An 18,912-nucleotide genomic window follows, 5' to 3' on the forward strand; every position below is an offset into this window, starting at 1 on the left:
GAATGTCTAACAGTTGTTCAAAAGTCATGGGGACGCAGGTTGATTCTTCCCCTTGTAACTTTCAGTAGTCCTGGCCCTCAGTCACTAAGTGCTGTGCTAGTGTCGGAAAACCATTGTAACAACTAAAAAATGTCCTCATGGATTCCCAAAATTCCCCCTGGGGGACAGTACTCCTCATTTGAGAACTGTTGTCTTTAACCCTTCTGCTCTCCTGTCTTAGCAGCACCAGCTCTCTGCAGAAGAAAACCCTTCTTGGTAGCAACTGTCAATTTCCACAGTGTAACAGCTCCCACCATGACCAATGGCTTCATAGTGTATGAATATCTATATGAAATGTCCAGAATGGGCAAATCAAGAGGGATAGAAAGTAGGTCAGTGGTTGTCAGGGGCTGGGGAAGGCAGGGAATAGGGAATGACTGCGGCTCCGGACGCGCAGGCTCAGCGGCCATGGCTCACGGGCACAGCCGCTCCGCGGCATGTGGAATCTTCCCGGACCGGGGCACGAACCCGCGTCCCCTGCTTCAGCAGGCGGACTCTCAACCACTGCGCCACCAGGGAAGCCCACCGGTTTCTTTTTGAGGGAATGGGAATGTTCTGGAATTTGATAGTGCTGATGCTTGTACAAGACTATGAGTGTGCTAAAAATCACTGTATCATATACTTTAAAGTGGCAAATTGATTATGGCCATTACCAGTTGTGATGTTGAAACCAAGCAGGACCCTGTGGGGCTCCTGGGCACAAAAGCCTTTCTGTGTTCCCTTCCCTGCCGTTCCAAAGGGCAGGTTCAAACAGATGCTAATCAGGGAAGGGAGGGGATGCAGAGACAAGGGAGGAATAGTCTAGAAACAATAGTGCAGCCTTGGGGCAGGGTCCTGGTTCCCCCTCAAGGGATACACATAACAATATCTTTGAGCTGTTTACAGAACTAAAACCCACCCAAAATGGAAGATGTTAGCATTCTTCATTCCAGAGAAGACCACCTGAGACCAGATCAAAGGAGTGCAGGCCCTTCACACACCCTAATCCTTCTCAACAACGCTGCCCTTGAACCATTGCTATAAAACTGCTCACCCGAATCCCCCGGGTTGGGACACACCGTTTTGAGATGCACAAGCCCACTGTGTCCCCCTTTGCCTGGCAAAGCAGTAAAGCTATTCTTTTCTAATACTTCACCCAAAACTCTGTCTCTGAGATTTGATTCGATTCCGTGCACAGAAGCTGAGTTTTCGGCATCAATCTCACTGGCCCTAACCCTCCTCTGCCCAGCCTGGCCTCGATGTAAGTTCCTCGCACACTTCCCCAAGCCTCAGCAGCCAGGTGTCTTGCTTCGACTTCTGCTTTGCTCTTTTCAGACACCCCAGCTCAGAATGCCAAGGAGAAAGCCCAAGGTCACACAGAGAAGGTGACACAGAGGCAGGTTTCAATCCAAGTCACTCATACCCAAATCCTCACTTGCCCTTGCCTGGCCAGTGCCTTTGCAATTTGGGTATCAAGGTTAGTCTGACTTCTTGGGGCTTCCCTGGTGGTGCAGTGGTTGAGAATCTGCCTGCCAATGCAGGGGACACGGGTTCGAGCCCAGGTCTGGGAAGATTCCCACATGCCGCAGAGCAACTAAGTCCGTGCACTAAAACTACTGAGCCTGCGCTCTAGAGCCCGCGAACCACAACTACTGAGCCTGCATGCTGCAACTACTGAAGCCCGTGCGCTTAGAGCCCATGCTCCACAACAAGAGGAGACCCCGCTCTCTGCATCTAGAGAAAGCCCGCGTGCAGCAACGAAGACCCAATGCAGCCAAAAATAAATAAAATAAATAAATTTATTTAAAAAAAAAAAAGCCCACACACCTCAACAATGTGACTTTTCTAGGCCTGTGTTCTTTTCAGTTTTTAGGACCACAACTCATTGTGACACAGTTCATAAACACACAGATACAGTCCTTTTTGCCACTTTAAGTGACATATTCACAAGTTCCAGGGATTTGGATGTGGACGTCTGGGCAGGAGGGTGAGGGGCATTTTTCTGTCTACTACATGTTCTATAGTTTTATTACATTTGACTTTCAATCAGTCCGTTTGTTCAGCTCTCAATATCACCCTGAGCTGCCTTTTGGAAGCTGAATTCTGTCTGATTTACACACCTCAAAATTTTGGCTGTTTCATGGTAGTACAGTGGCTTAGTGTGCGTTGGCTGCCGGAGCTGGCTTTCCTTAGTCTTTCATGGGAACTCACCAGAGACAGGTCCAACCGGATGATCTTATTATCTTGACTCCATGGATTCCTTTGCCCTAAGAAACTTGATTATGGAGAATTGCAGGTCAGGTGGGGTCCTCTGAATAGAGCTCTGTAAAGTTCCTCATGAGCTCAAGAAAGGATGTAGTTGTCTGGTGATAGTCATTCATTCAACAAATATTTGTTGAGTGCCTACTAAGTGCCAGGTGCTGTTCTAGGTGTTGAAGACACAGTAGTGAACAAAACAGACAGGAATCTGCTCTCATGTAGTTTACATTCTACTGGGGAGATAGACAATAAGCCAAATAAAAGCCAAAGAAAGGGACTTCCCTGGTGGCGCAATGGTTAAGAATCCGCCTGCCAATGCAGGGGACATGGGTTCAAGCCCTGCTCCGGGAAGATCCCACATGCCACGGAGCAACTAAGTCCGTGCGCCACGACTACTGAGCCCGCGTGCTGCAACTACTGAAGCCCGCACGCTACAGCCCATGCTCTGCAGTAAGAGAAGCCATGTTCTCATCGCGCACCACAACGAAGAGTAGCCCCTGCTCGCTACAACTAGAGAAAGCCCGTGCACAGCAAAGAAGACTGAACACAGCCAAAAATAAATAAAAATTTTTAAAAAATGCTTAGTCTGACTTCTTGAGCCATCAAGAACCTCCATAACCCTCTGTTTTATATTCATACTGCACCTTGAATGATAATGAAACAATAATAATGGAATCATAATATCTACAGTGGCTGTAGGCCCCTGAACGCAGGAGCCCTATTGCTGGGGATATATGTTTATGTATAGCTGATTCACTTTGTTATACAGTAGAAACTAACACAACATTGTAAAGCAATTATACTCCAATAAAGATGTGAAAAAATAAAATAAAATAAAACTCAAAAAACAAAGTTTGTGTTGAATAAATACAGGGGTGCCCAACGCCTACACAGCAAGTACTCTTGTGAACCTCTTGCCCTTAGAGATGGAGAAACCGAGGTAGAGAATTCATGCCCTTCCTGGGAGCCCACAGCTGAGGTGGGCAGAGGGGGATTGGAACCCAGGACGTGATGTTCGGGGACCCTGGCTCCTTGCCATCCTTCAGCCCAACCCCTACTTAACAAACCTGAAAGTGGCCGTCACCTGCGTGGGGCTAGCTGCACAGAAGTGGGAAGCAGTACAGAAGAGGGGCACACTGGGTGTCACGGGCCCAGGTTGGAATCCTGACTGTGCCACATGTAAGCTCGGGGACTCTGGGTGAGAGACGAACTTTCCCTGGCCTGTAAAATAGCCTGGCACCTGCTTCAGAAGATTGCTGTGGATAAGCAGTGAGGCCCCATGGGAGAGGTTACAGCGGGTGGACCATTACTAGTAAGCAGTGACTGTGAGTCTAACCCCCTCTGCAATGGTACTGACCCTAAAGAGGGTCCTGCACAGACACCTTCTGCACTTCCTCAAACACTGATCCGTGTTCTCTTGAAATGCAGCTGCCATGCTGTGAGGAAGCCCACCTATCCTTCAGGAGAGAGGCCACAGGGAGGGGACCCAAGTGTCCCAACCAAGCTCCCCATTGAAGGCAGCTGCATGAGAGACCTCAAATGACCTCTCATGGAGAGAAGGACCACCCAGTCAATCCCCATAACTTAGAAACAATACATTCTGCAGTTGAAGCCATTCTGTTTCAGGGTGGTTTGTTACACAGCATTAAGGTGGCAGTTCCCTGAGAGGTGGAAGCATGTCTGTTTTGCCCCCTACTGTGTCCTCACTGCCAAGGACATTTCTTGGTAGATAGTAGGTGCCCTATACACATTTGTTGAAGGAAGGGAGGGAGGGAGGGAGGAAGGAAAGGAGCTGGACTGATGTCCATGAAATGTAAGGGAAGCCAGCAACTACCCACCAGCCTCTATGTATGTATCTATAGCGTGTGTTTAGGTGGCGGCTGTACATATGTATACAGACACCCCTCGGAAATATGGAGGGTTTGGTTCGAGACCACTGAAGTAAAGCGAATATTGCAATAAGTCGAGCCACACAAGTTTTTTGGTTTCCAAGTGCATGTAAAATCGTGTTTACACTATACTATAGTATAGTCTATTTATTAAGTGTGCAATAGCATTATGTCTTAAAAAATGTACCTAGCTCAATTAAAAATACTTTAGTGCTGGGGCTTTCCTGGTGGTCCAGTGGGCAAGACTCCATGCTCCTAATGCAGGGGGCCCAGGTTTGATCTGTGGTCAGGGAACTAGATCCCGCATGCATGCCGCAACTAAGAGTCCACATGCTGCAACTAAGAAATCCATATGCTGCAGCTAAAAAAGGTCCCGCATGCCGCAAAGAAGATCCCGCGTGCCGCAACTGAGACCTGGCGCAGTCAAAATAAATAAATAAAATAAATATTAAGAAAGAAAAAACGTTAGCGCTAAACGATGTTAACCATCATCTGAGCCTTCAGCGAGTTATAATCTTTTTGTAATAATAACATCAAAGATCAGCGATCACAGATCACCATAACAAACATAATAATAATGAAAAAGTTTGAAATGTGGCGCGAACTACCAAAATGTGACACAGAGACATGAAGCGAGCAAAGGCGATTGGAAAAATGGCCCTGATGGACTTGCTGGATGCAGAGTTGCCACACGTGCAAAAATCGCAGTAACTGCTGAAGCGCAAGAAAGCAAAGCACAATAAAACGAGGTCTGCCTGTAGATACTACTATCTCATTACATAACCGGGGCCTGGGATGCCAGAAGTTTCTTGATGGAGGATTGTCCCGCAGCCCCATGACTTTTGAACATTTTGCCAGACACGCACGTAGCTGTAAAACTTGTTTATAGGTAGCTGAGCCCAGGACACGTTTTGCTTATTAACCGTGGAGTTGGAGGTTGCACGTGGAGCCCAAGGCTGCATATTGGTATGTGGACAGGATGCTCCCTTGTGACCACAGGGAAGGTGCATGGGTATCCAGAGTTGAGGGTGAAATGCTGGAAGCTCCCTGGACGCCCCGCCATCCACGGGCTCTGCATTGGGCAGGAGATACTCAGCGTAAACTAAAGGACCACTTCCAACATCCTTCCAGCCTCTATCACCAAGGTTACCTGTGGCCTCTGCCATCAGACTGAGAGCCCTATGGGGTGGGGACTGAGGCTGGGCCACTCTTAAGCTGGTCCCCTGGCACAAAAAAAGGAGCCTTGGTAAATTTTTAAAAACTGTATTATGGAATTTAAATTTAACAACATGCAGAAAAGTAGACAGATTAGTACAATAAAGGCCCACATACCCATTGTTGTTTTCAATGCTCTACCAGTCTTGGGCATCTATACCTCACCCAGGCTTCCTCATTCAATCTGTAAACATTTCATGGTGCTCCTCTGACCGGTGAGAATATTTAAAAATATATAACAAACCCCATGCTGTTACTAGATCTAAATATTAACAGTAATCTCCGAATATCACATAATACCCAGCCTAAATTATAATTTCCTGGAGAGTCTTCAAGCTGTGTTTTTTCTTTGAACCACGACCAACACACCCTCATGTAAAAGTGAAAATCCACTGGTCTGTGCCCCAGAGCCCACACATAACAGCACCCTTTGCTTTGGGTTTTTTTTTTTTTTTTTGGACACACCACGTGGCACGCAGGATCTTAGTTCCCCGACCAGGGATTGAACCCGTGTCCCCTGCAGTGGAAGCTCAGAGTGCTAACCTCTGGACCGCCAGGGAATTCCCAGCACCTTTTGCTTTGTGTGTGATGATGGCTAATACTCACTACATGTGTATGTGTGCCAGGAGCTAGGTTTTTTAAAAACAGCTTTACTGAGCTATAATTCGCATCCTATAAAATTCACCCATTTAAAGTATACAGTTCAAAGAGAGTAAATCCTAAGAGTTCTCATCATAGGAAAAAGAAATTTTTTTTTCTATTTCTTTAATTTTGTATCCCTATGAGATGCTGGATGTTCACTAAGCTTATCGTGACAATCACTTCATGATATATGTAAATCCAATCACTCTGGTGTACATCTACAATTTATACAGGGCTGTAGGTCAATTATCTCCCAATAAAACTGGAAGAAAAATAAATCAAGTACACAGCTCAATGGTTTTGAATGGCTTGGAGATCAGTGACTTCCAAATCGGAATGGATTCAGAGCTCTGCACCCATCCCTACTTTCATTTTAGAACATGTTCATCACCCAGTTAAGCGATCACTGCAAAGAAGGTCTCCATTCACTCAGCCCTGGGTGGAATGTACTTCACGCGCTGACTCAGAGGACACATGACTCTGTGGGTAAGTGCACACACCCTCTGGCCACGGGCTGCTGATGTCAGCTTCCCACACTCAGTAGCTGTGTGATCCTGGGCAAGTGACTTCACCTCTCTGAGGGTTAAAACAACGCCTGGCCAGAGAACCACATATTGTAGGAAATGTCCAGAAAAGGCAAGTCCATAGAGACAGAAAGCAGATTGGCGGTTGCCAAGGGCTGCGGCACTTAAGAGGGAATGCGGAGGCTTTTCTTTCAGTGGCCATGAGGAAGGGGCCTTATCTGGAGCCTGTGAGCAATAAAACTGTGGATCTCCTGCGCTCTAGCTGAGCTGCGAAATGAACCTTACTTAGCAAACCCAGCCTCCCCGGCCCGAGAGGGTTGTCCCATCCAGGCGTCTATTTCTGGCTGGGCTGAAATAAACACATGGAGGCGACCCAAGGGACCCAGCCCCATCTGGGTTGGTTCAGTCCAGGCGTATAGTTGGACAAGCCTGAGTCTCTTCTGCAAAGATTACGCTCATGCGATCTTAATGGGCTCTGAGCGTTTCAGGGACTTATAAATTCAAAGCAAGGATGTCGCTGTAAGGTCACTCCTGTGCCAAATCTGTGTAGCTTCTGCCAGCTTCCCAGGTTCAACCAGGCCCCACCCTGCTTGACTCAGCCCCACTGTCCTCTTAATGGCCCCTGGGTTCCAGGCTCGGACCAGGAACACAAATCCTGGGCCAAGGCATCTGTGCCCACGCTGGCTGTAACCTGTTTGCGTGCTAAGCCAGAAGCACTGACCCGGAGATTGTTCAGTCCGTTGAGTAAGTACACATTAAACGCTGTATTCGTTTTGTGGGGCTGCTACAACCACGTACCGCAAACTGGGTGGCTTCAAACAATAGGAGATTATTCTCTCACCTTCCTGGAGGCCCGACGCCAATCTCTGCCTCAGTCATCATGGGCATTCTGTGTGCCACCTGTCGTGCTGGAGTAGGGCCCACCCTATTCCAGTGCGACCTCATCTTAACTAATTACATCTGTAAAGACCCTTTTCCCAGATGTCACATCCTGAGGTACTGGGAATTAGGATTTCAACATCTCTTTTAGGGGGACACAATTCACAATTCAACTCATAACAAACACACACAATGTGCTGATGCTCTCTGGAGCGCTGGGCCATGAGAGCTCTGTCTTCAGAGACCTTAAGTAGTCCCTGTCCTTCTGGGCGTCCTTGTATCCCCTCTGGTGAGGAACAAGGGGAAGGTGTCAAAGGGCTTGCTACCTTCTGGTTTGGGCTTGCAAATCCAGGAAGGAGCTTAGTAAATATTTCTTGAATGAATTAGTGTAATTTATTGTTGGCGGCTGGCCAGTTCCTGCTTTGGCCCTGATAAAATAAAAGATATAAACTTCCTTGTCCACCAAGGCTCTTCAAACACAGGGAACAGAGCTGGGTCACCCAAGCTTCTATATTAAACAGAGCTCAATAGAGTATATTGAGCTACTCCATTCAGCTCCTGGAGGCAGCTGGCGCCTGTTCTGCCCACCGGCAGGGCCCTTTCTGGGTGCAGACCTCCTGGGAGGTAACAAGAGAGGGTGGCTGTGAGCACGGGTCTTCTGAATCTTCCCCCAGCACCTAAAGGTCCCCAGGATGTGCACGAAAAGATGTGCAAGAAACTAGCGCCCAGCTTCCCACCCGTGGGTGCTGTGACAGCTCCACAGATTTCATCTTCATCCTCCAAGTCAGGTCTGTGAGAAATGTCACCTCTCTTCCTTATTTTCTGTGAGTCAGTTTGATTTTGACTGAGAACAAGTCCTCATTCCACTAAGCTGGCCAGAAATTCAGCTAGTGGTTTCAACGTCAGAGCAATGTGGACATTTCAGATTCAACGTGGGAATTTCTGTGTGTAGTACCAAAATCCTGGACTCCCTCAGACTCCCAGCAGGAGATGGAACACTCACAAGAGGTGACATGAGAGGAGTTAGATAGGATAATTTACCAAGATGTGGGTAGGGTGTAGGGAAAACAATGAGAGACAATACAGCTCCCAGGGGCTAGCAACTGTGGGGAGCTGTTACCACCTCTAGATCAGCCGGGATGGATCTGGGACAATAAATGTCCCAGCTTCACTCTCCTTCCTCTTCCGATTTCTGGTCTGTGATCCCACTGACCCAAGCCAACAGGAAGGCATAGGGCAGGGGAGCTCACAGATACTGTGTTGGTCAGAGTGGCTGCCGTAACAAAAATACCCCCACCTGGGTGGCTTAAACAACAGAAATTTCTTCCTCCCAGTTCTGAAGGCTGAGAAGCCCAAGACCTGCTGATTCAGTTCCTGATGAGAACCCACTTCCTGGTTTGCAGATCAATAAATATTTGTTAAATGAATTAGTGCAATTTATTTTGGTGGCTGGTCAACTTGCACATTTGCCTTTGTAAAAATAAAACGTTGGCAGAGAGAAGACATCTCTTTCATGTCTCTTATAAGGGCACCAATCCCATTTACTAAGGCCCCACTGTTACAACCTAATCCCTCCCAAAGGCCCCACCTCCAAATACCAACACATTGAAGATTAAGGCTTCAACATATGAATTTGTGGGGGACACAAATATTCAGGCCACAGCAGATAACATCAGACAGCCTCCCAGGGCACAGAACAGGGGGAGAACATTGGAGATGAGATTTGGAGGGGCAACAGGAAGAGACCTAGCACATGAGTATTTTATTGAAATGTCAGATACAGTTGCCATCCACTTCTATACTCTGATGTTGTTACACTTTTTCTTTTTTTTTTTTTTGGCCATGCTCTGTGGCATGTGGTATCTTAGTTCCCCAACCAGGGATTGAACCTGGTTCCAATGCACCTGCTGCATTGGAAGCGCAGAGTCTTAACCACTGGACCACCAAGGAAGTCCCGGATGGTGTTGTTACACTCGACAGACAGCCAGGGGTCAGGTCTGAGGTTCCTCTATCCTTCTGGCTTGAATCTCTCCCAAAGAGTTAATTTGCGAAAAGATCTTGGCTAAGGTAAATTATCCTGAGAAGGGGCTGGTCCTGAGAGAATGGAGGAAAAAAGGGAAAGGGAGTAAAACCTGTCTGACTCTAGGGGGTAGGGCTGGGAATGGAGGCTGGGAGCTGTTATGGGCTGAACTGTGTCTCCACAAAAATTCCTATGTTGAGGTCCTAACCCCCAGAACCTCAGAATGTGATTGTATTTGGAGACAGGATGTTTACAGATGTAATTAAATTAAAATGAGATCATTAGGTGGGCCCTAATTCATTATGACTCGTGTCCTTACAAGAAGAGGAATTCTGGACACATACACGTACAGAGGGAGGACGTAAAGTCATAGAGAGAAGTGGTCATCTGCAAGCCAAGGAGAGAGGCTCGGAGCAGATCATCCCCTAAGAGTACTCAGAAGGAACCAGCCCTGCCGACACCTTGATCTCAAACTTCAAGCCTCTAGAACTATGAGATAATAAATGTCTGTGGTTTAAGCCACCCCATCTGTGGCACTTTGCTACAGCAGCTCTAGCAAACTAATACGGCAGCTTCCAACACGGCCTGAAATAATCTTCACCTCCTGGTATCATACCCTTGTGTAGTCCCCTCCCACATTCAATCAAGCTGCTCTGTGTGATGGACAGGATATGACAGAAGCGACATTGTGTGACAAGGTAAGGCTCCGTTGTAAAGGGCATTGCAGTTTCTACCTTGGTCTCTTGGGTTTCTCTCTCTGGAGGAGTCCAGCCGCCATGCTGTAAGGACACTCAAGCAGCCCCAAAGAGATCCACATCAAGAGGATGTGACCAAGAGTCAAGAGCCAGCAACAATTTGCCAGCCGTGGAAGTGGCTCCCCAGCCCTAGTAAAGCTTTCAGACGACTGTGGCCTCACCCGACACCTGACAGCAACCTCACTGGAGATCCCAAACAGAACCACTCAGGTAAGCCACTCCTGAATTCCTAACCCACAGAAACTCTACGTGATGATAAATTCCTGTTGTTGCTTTAAGCTAATAAGTTTTGGGGTAATTTGTTTCACAGCAATAGACAGCTAACACAGAACCTCCCTCCCCAGCTCCCCTCCCCTTCAGACCCTGCTCCTGCTTGGTTTCTTTGTTTTTTCATTCTATTTTATTTTTCTAATATTTATTTAATTATAATATTTTATAATTTATTATTTTATTATAATATTTATTTCTAATATTTATTTATATTTATTTTATCTGGTTGCACCAGGTCTTAGCTGTGGCACACAGGATCTTTGTTGCTGTGTGCGGGATCTTCATTGTGGCATGCAGGATCTTTTAGTTGTGGCATGTGAACTCTTAGTTGCGGCATGCATGTGGGATCTAGTTCCCTGACCGGGGATCGGCCCCGGGCCCCCTGCATTGGGAGTGCGGAGTCTTAACCACTGGACCACCAAGGAAGTCCCAATCTCCTGCTTTAACATCCCCCTACCCTTAACCCCACACCATGATGACACCATCAAGGACTTAAGAAGTAAACTGGGGCCCAAAATGGCTCTGGGGAGGTACAATATTACTAACATGTGAAAGGAAAGGTGTTCAACCTCACAAGTATGCCAAGAAATGGGAATTCAAATAAACAAGATACTTGGAGAGGGTTTGCAAACAGGAAAGAGATGTGACTGAAATGTTTTCTAAACCAGTGCACCTATGTTTGGTGTAAAATTTAAATGAACATAAATAATTGTGTGTTAAAAATTTTTTTAATTTACAAAAAGGAGTAGTATGTCAATAAAAATATTGGTTACCTCCATACTTTAAAATATACCAAACACAAGAAAACGAGTATTGTAATCACTTAATCTTTTCTCCATATTGGGGTTTCTCACAGCGGCATTGGGTCCTGAGGGCACCTGTCCACACGCGTGACTGCTGACATGGCCACGGCACGGTCTCTGAGGCCCCTGCCCCTCTGTGGTCAGCCTGCTGCTTCGATGACATGTGGGCTCTGGGCATCTTTGCTGCTGCGGACCAAGGCCCGGTGCGGAGTCCTGCCCTCACTGTGAGGCCCTCCCATGCCCCATCCTCAGTTCTGGGGACGCCCCCTCCCCGCCAAAGTATCTCCCTGAGATTCATGCTCTCAAGTCCTCTTTTCCCTCACATTCTTTCATGATAAGGCCCCATTAAACCCAAAGCCTGAATTCTTTTTTTTTGTTGTTGTTGTTTTTGCGGTACGCGGGCCTCTCACTGTTGTGGCCTCTTCCGTTTTGGAGCACAGGCTCCGAACACGCAGGCTCAGCGGCCATGGCTCACGGGCCCAGCCGCTCCGCAGCATGTGGGATCTTCCCGGACCGGGGCACGAACCCGCGTCCCCTGCATCGGCAGGCGGACTCTCAGCCACTGCGCCACCAGGGAAACCCAAGCCTGAATTCTTAGCTGCCAAAAATACCCAGCTCCTCTTTACTTGAAGGCAAGAAGAGTTTCATCGCCAAACCCTCCAAGGAGGCAAGTACCAAGTATTTGGACTCCATGCTCCCGGATCTATAAAGAAGCAGAGGGCAAAAATACGTTTCCATTTCAAAGCAGTCCAAATGTCCAGGGCATGCCAACCACATAAATGTTAGTGGTCCACACTTACCACCTGTTTCCAAGACACTACATGAATTCGTTGCATTCTCACGAGGAGCTGCATTATGTCCGTTTTTTCAGGTGGCACACTAAGGCACAGAGAGGTTAAGTCACTTATCCAAAGTCACCCAGCTAGGAAGCAGAGCAGCCTGGATTTAAACTCAGGCGTGAAAGCCCATGCGCTGCACCCCACACACTGCTGTTGGGCCCAAGGGTGAGGCGGGGACAGCAGGGCTAGGGGCCATTCTCTCTAGCCTGCCCCAGGTTGGCTGCGGTACCTACCCACTTCGGCAGGAAGGCCACCTGGCGCTTAAAGACCACGTGGAAGGGGGAGTTGGGCAGGTAGACGGTGTTCCCACCCGTGAGGCAGGTGGCCCAGAGCCCAGAGGTGCCCACGAAGAGTGGGCTGCGGTAGCGAGCCCGGAACCAGTCCATGGCCTGCTGCAGGTAGCCCCGGTCGGCCACCACGCCCTTCCACACGTTGGGCATAACGTGGACGTAGTCCCCCCAGCGCACGTGGACCCCTACGTAGGTGCTTGGCCGGCTCCCATTCACCTGCAGACCCCGCAGAAAATTCTGGGCCTCCTCACGCACGTGGTCGTGCAGGGTGAACTCCTGGAGGATCTCGGCGCGGAGGTGGTGGTAGAAGGTCCACGAGCAGGGGTAGCCGGTGAGGCGCACGTACTCTCCCGGGATGTGTCGGTACCGCTCTTCCATCCAGTTGTTCAGGGGGTAGTTCTGCCAGGGGATCCTGCTGGCCGTGGTGTCGTGCAGGACGGGGAGGGTGATTCTGAAGATGGGGGCCAGCGTGCTGTGCATCTGGGGCGGGATGAAGGCCGGCCGCCCATTCATCTTGGCCAGGGCAAATAGGGTAGCGTACTCCCCCATCTGGTTCCCCAGACGGCCTTTGGAGTTGATGGTGGACATGGCCCCCCAGGGCAGGTGTCTGGGGAACAGGACCACGTGACCCCGGTAAGGCCTGGGGGTGGGCACCCGGGCCAGGCGCTGGAGGCAGTGGAAAATGGTGGACCCGGCAAAGATGACAAAGAGGAAGTAGATGGTGGACAAGGAAGGGCAAGTAGCCCAGAATCTCATGGTGGCTGCGGGGAGGAGAGATGACTTGATTCAGGAGGGATGGGGCGTGAGTTCATTCGCTCACCCCACCCCAAACCACTTGTTCATTGGCTCACTCAGCCCATCCAGGCGTGTCTAATGGCCTCCACCGTGGAGGTCTTAGAGCACAGACCCTGGACCCCTCTGGCCCGGGTTTAAATCCCAGCTCCACCCCTTACCAGCTGTGTGACTTTAGTCAAGTTACTCCTGAATCGCAGTTTCCTTGCCCATTAAAAAACAATGACTGAGGGCTTCCCTGGTGGCGCAGTGGTTGAGAGTCCTCCTGCCGATGCAGGGGACACGGGTTCGTGCCCCGGTCCGGGAAGATCCCATATGCTGTAGAGCGGCTGGGCCGGTGAGCCATAGCCACTGAGCCTGCACGTCCGGAGCCTGTGCTCTGCAACGGGAGAGGCCACAACAGTGAGAGGCCCGCGTACCGCAAAAGAAAAAAAAAGCGATGACAGAGTTGAACCATTTGAGAGTGCCAATATTCAACCATATTTTTTCCTACACAAACAGCCGTTTCATATGGTCCAACCTAACAGAACTAGCTCATCTGTAACATTTTTAGAACAGTGCCTAGCATACAGGAGGCACTCTGTGTAAGCCTTGGAAAATAAAGACTTCTAGAGTGTTTACTACACGCATCCCTGGGAGCTCACGAATCTATTAAGGCTGCATATACACAGGTTCAGAACCTAGACTGTGAGGCTAGACAAGCCCAGGTTCACGTGCAGACTCTGCCTCCTGCTGGCCAATCCGGAGCACGTTAGTTAACTCCCTGGGGCTCAGTCTTCTCCAGAAAATGGGGCTAACCATAGCCCCTGCATGCCGGGCTCCCGGAAGGGCCCCTGCCATGGCAAGCGCTAAGTGCCTCCCGCTACCGTCAGTGGATGTGGTGGATTCAAGCTGCTGCAGAGTCTTTGACGCTCCTTCCCTGACTCTGGGTGGGCCTGTGACTGCCTTGGCCAATCACATATGGCAGAAGTGACACTGTGCCATTTCCCGGACCAGGACTTAAGGGTCCGCCAGTTCCCACCTCCTGCCTCTGTAACATGCTCTCTGCGTTGCCACCTCTAGCTGCCTAGATTTAGCTTTTTTTATAGTTAGGTCTCCGATGAGCCCTTCTTCTTCTTTCTTGTTGGTAACCACTTTATTGAGATAATATTCAAATAGCATACAATTCTCCCATTTAAAGTGTACGACAGCTTTTCGTATATTCACAGAGTTGGGCAACCATCACAATTAATTTTAGAAAAGTTTTATCACCCCCAGAAGAAACCCTGCGCCCCTTAGCCATCCCCACCCCCAGTCTTCCCATTCTCCCCGCCACCTCCCTCCAGCTAACCTACTTTCTGTCTCAGTGGATTTACCTACTCTGCGTGCTGCATATAAATGAATCACATAGTAAGTAGCTTTGTGACTGGCTTCTTTCACTCAGTGTCATATCTTCAAGGCTCATCCACGTTGCAGCGTGTGTTAGTACGTCACTGATTTCTTTTTACCGCCGACTAATATTCCACGGCAGGGATAGCCCTCGTTTTATTTATCAGTTCATCAGTTGTTAGACATTTGGGTTGTTTCCACTTTGGGGAATTATGAATCATGCTGCTGTGAACACGCATGTCCAAATCCCTGTGTGGACCTAAGTTTTCATTTCCTTCTGGTACTTACCTAGGAGTGGAATAGCTGCGTCATGTGATAACTAACTGTGTTTAACACTTTCAGGAACTGCAGACTGGCTGCCAAGCAGCTGCCTCATTTTCCATTCCCACCAGCAGCGTATGAGGGCTCTGATTTCTCCACATCCTCGCCAACACTCACTACTGTCTGTCTTGTTGATCGCAGTGGGCGTGCCATACTAGCTCAGTGAAGCCTACACTTTTGAACCTACCCAGACTCCCTCCAGCTCCTGCCTCTGCCTGGGCTCCATGAACCTCAGTTTCCCCATCCTTGTAATGGGGTGGAGAATCCCTTCTTCAGGGGTTGCTTCTTTTTCAGTCCATCTCTCCTCCAGCTCTCCCCTGGGCTCCCAGAAATGGTCTTTTCACGCTGGGTCTCCAGTGTGTCCTGACCCGCTGTGTCCTCTCCCCTCCTCTGTTCCCCTGACCAGGCAGCTGTGGTTTCCCTGTGGCTGTCCCAATGCCTGCAGCTCAGGAGACCCCCAAGGCCCCTACAGAAGCCCTGGATTGTGTGGCCCCCGCTCTTCCTCATCTGGCTTCCATCTCACCCCCTCAGGCTCCCCATCTCTCCCTCCACTGGCCCCCTTAAATGTCAGGGCTCTGTGGGCCTCACCTCCACTCTCCACCTCCTCTTCCTCCTATGTTCCAGGGCTCCTCACTTTATTAATCTGACCCCTGTGGGAAATCTGAACACTCTTGGGCCCTCCTCAAAGGTCTCACATTCAACGTGGGTTCCCAGTGAGGTCAGCTGACTCTTACCACATGAAGCATATATTACGCTCCCTCCCCTGAGATGTACAAGAAATGCCTTGCTCGCTGCTTTAGTCTCTAAAAAGCAAACTAAATCTGCCCCTGAGCCCCTCTTCTCGCTGGGCTGGTGACAACTCTGAGCCAATCCTTATCACACAGCCTGTCCAGCTCAGGCCCTGCCTGGGGTCCGGCGCAGAGGAGGACTCAAGCTTCCGCCTCTGGTCAGCTCAGCCAGAGCCCCAGGCCGCTCTCAAAGCCCGCAGGCAAGCTGAGCAGGGATTGGAGCCAGGGCTACTGGGGAGGAGAAACCAGCTGAGGACAGAGGTACCCACCCAGGGTCACCTCCACGGTGTGCGACTCGTGCAGTTGCACAGGGTCCCTGCTCTGCTCTAGCCGTCTAGAAAGTCTCCATAAGCGAGAGCAACGCAGCCCGGGTTTTCATTTTGCACTGGGCTCTGCACATCAGGTAGCCCAGTCTGGCTGCCACCTCTGTCCTCCAGCCTCAAGAGCTCCCTCTCCTGGCCTCTCATGAGCCTACACAACTGAAAAGCCACAGGAAGTAATGAACCAAAGCTGGTGCTTCTGTGGTTCCCGACTCAAGCCAGGCACTGGTTTCAGCGCTTATATCCTGGTCCACGATTCCTTACTGACCATTTTCATGAAGATTGCTGGCAAACCCCAACCTGAGTTGAATTCACTCGGGGACAAAATCTGAACCGACGTGCCGCTATTCATAGACTTCATTTATTTTGGAGCAAACACCCATGTGTTCTGCTTGCAGAAACAATAATGTTTGATTATGGGATGCTGCCCAGACCCCGCCGGGGGAGCTGTAAAATATAAAATGTAACCTGTGCGCCCCATGATGGTGTCAAAACACCGGTTCTGCGGCATGTCTGGTCCACAGAGTTTCAGATATTAGACTGTAGGCCTATCTTCACTCATTTGGTCTTTGTGATCTCCCATGAGGAAGGTACTTTTTTATGCCAATTTAACAGAAGAGGAAACTATGACACAGACAGGTTAAGAAACTTGGTTTGGGTCACGCAGCTAGGAAAGACGTGGAGTCTGGATTTGAAACCGGTGTGGTTCGGGAATCTGTGCTCATAATTACGATCCTGGATTTTTCCACTATGTCCTGAGGAAGGGATACTCAGCTGCACACTCCCAGTGCAGTTATTCAGGGGCTCTGACATGCCCTGCCTCCTGGGGCCTCTGTGATTGCTGCGTCACCAGTCACCGAGATAGGGATGAAAGATGTCTCTGGAAGCCCAGAGGTGTGGGTCCCGCCCTGCTGAGCCCACCTCAGAGCTGTGGCCCTGGGAGGTTCTGCCTCTGGGGCGCTGTGAGGGTAAAGGTGCCCCATACTTGAGGAACTGCCCCTTCCCCCCAAAGTCTCCTCCCCAACTCGGGGAGTTGTTTCCTCTCTGCTCTCTGCTTCTACCCCCCACCCCAGGCCCCTTCAGGGGTGATAATCGCCTCAGGCAGCTCAGACTATTAAAAGCAAAAGTGAGACAGCAAGCTTCCCTCCAGGGAATATTAGCTTAAGAAACTTCTAGTCCCTGGGGCGGGGGGGAGGGGATGGTGGTGGATAAAGTGAGACCTAAACCTTCTTCCTGAGTTTTCTCTGACAGCAAAATTAGCCTTTGCACTGGCCACTCCCTGTGCCTGGGTCCTCCTGCCCTGATGCCCACGTGGGCATCTTGCCCTCACCTCCTCCAGGTCTCAGCCCAAATGTCCCCCTGACCCCCGCCCCCCAAACTACTTCCCTACTTGCTTTTGCTCCAAAGCATTTGTCACCTTCCATCTTTCTCTAGAACATAATGACTTCCTACTTTTTTGTCGCAATCTTGCTTTCTGGACTGTGAGTCTGGCAAGGACGGGCTGCTGCGCGTGTTCGTGCGGTCAGCAGAGCGTCAGACACACAGTAGGAAGTCAGTGAGCACCAGCTGAATGGATCAGCGCGGCGAGTACTGCACTAGTTACTCTGTCCATCAGGCCGCCCGCCCGCGATCTCACATGTCCCCCTCTGACTTGGTGGCGTCTCCTTCTCCTGCAGCTAACTCCTCCTCCTCGCCGAGGCTTACCCATGTCCCCACCCTGCCTCCTGCCCCCGGGGCTGCCTCTCCACTGCCGGCTGTGAGGGTCACCCAGAACCAGAATCAAGGGGAGCCTTGGCTGTGCCCTCCCGCCCCAGACACTGGGTCCCCAAATCCCTGTCGGGGTCGGGCCCACGCTATGCCACAATCAATGCACTCTAGGCCACAGCAGCTAATGTGGCGCCCCATCCTCCTGAGGCCCTTGCTTTCCTCAGGGGGAAGTGAAGAAAAATGTTATTTTTCTAGTCAAAACCATTCGGATAAAAAAAAAAAAAAAACACCATTCGGATATGTAATGGAGTTGAGGGCAACATTTGCATGAAAGGGTCATGAGTGAAGTGTTGAGGCCTCACAGTAAACTGGCCATGGAGGGATCCGCTTTGAGCTCAGTCCCCCCCGGGGGTCCCTGACTTCTCCCTCCAGCCGCTAGAACCACCAAGGTCCCAGGCATTCATATCTCCCCCTCCTCCTTCCCCACCACCTTAGAAAGCAGCCCAAGTCTTTGGGTTTCCAGGTGAGTGGTGCGACCCTTCAAAGAGCACTGACTTTTTAAGGCTTGAAAGCGACTGACCTTCATGCTCAGTTGACCCACAGCGGACAGAAGGTTCCAGAGGGCAGGAGGGGCTGGCTTGGGGTCACACAGCCAGAGGCCCACGTCCCGCCTCAGCGTCAGCGGCCCTGACGGCAGCGCGCTCCCCAGCAGGCCAGCCCCTTCCTGATCACAGCCGCCACGTGCTGGGGCTGAGCCCCAGCCTGCCTGCACCGAGGAGTCAGGAGCCGCGGGGCAGGGGCGGGGTGTGCGGGGAGCACGCACCCCAGGCCCCGGAAGGCCTCTGGCCGCCGTCCCCTCCTACCTGCCTTGAGCCCTCTGGGCCAGCCTGCTCGGGGCTGTCCAGCTGCGGGCCTCTGGGGGACAACGGCGCTCATGTCCCACACAGCGCTGGGTGGCGTGGCTGCCCGGGGTCCCTGCGGGGAGAGCGTGGCTGCCTTGGCGAGGGGACTGGGGCGGGGTGGTGTTGGATTCTTAGGCTCTGCTCTGAGCTCCCGCCCAGAACCCCTACTAGCCCGGGGGCTGAGAACAGCCACTCTGCACTCACTCCCGAGAGCCCACGCTGGCCGCCAAGCTCCTGCGGGAGGGAAGGGCCGTGAGCGGCTGACTGCAGAGGACAGTCTCTTCCAGGGCACAGGTTTGGACAACGACAGG

General features: G+C 50.5%; 1 protein-coding gene across 1 annotated transcript; it reads right to left on the minus strand.

The window, feature by feature from the left end:
• Positions 1 to 12,298: 12,298 nt before the first annotated feature.
• Positions 12,299 to 13,159, minus strand: LOC309836676 (galactoside 2-alpha-L-fucosyltransferase SEC1-like; the record flags this gene model as incomplete). Its single annotated transcript, XM_082676777.1, has 1 exon — positions 12,299 to 13,159. One exon carries the CDS (start codon positions 13,157 to 13,159, stop codon positions 12,299 to 12,301), a length of 861 nt encoding a protein of 286 aa, XP_082532903.1.
• Positions 13,160 to 18,912: the final 5,753 nt, after the last annotated feature.

This window comes from Grampus griseus, assembly GCF_964374135.1.
Source record: "Grampus griseus genome assembly, chromosome: 19".
Lineage (NCBI taxonomy): Eukaryota > Metazoa > Chordata > Mammalia > Artiodactyla > Delphinidae > Grampus > Grampus griseus.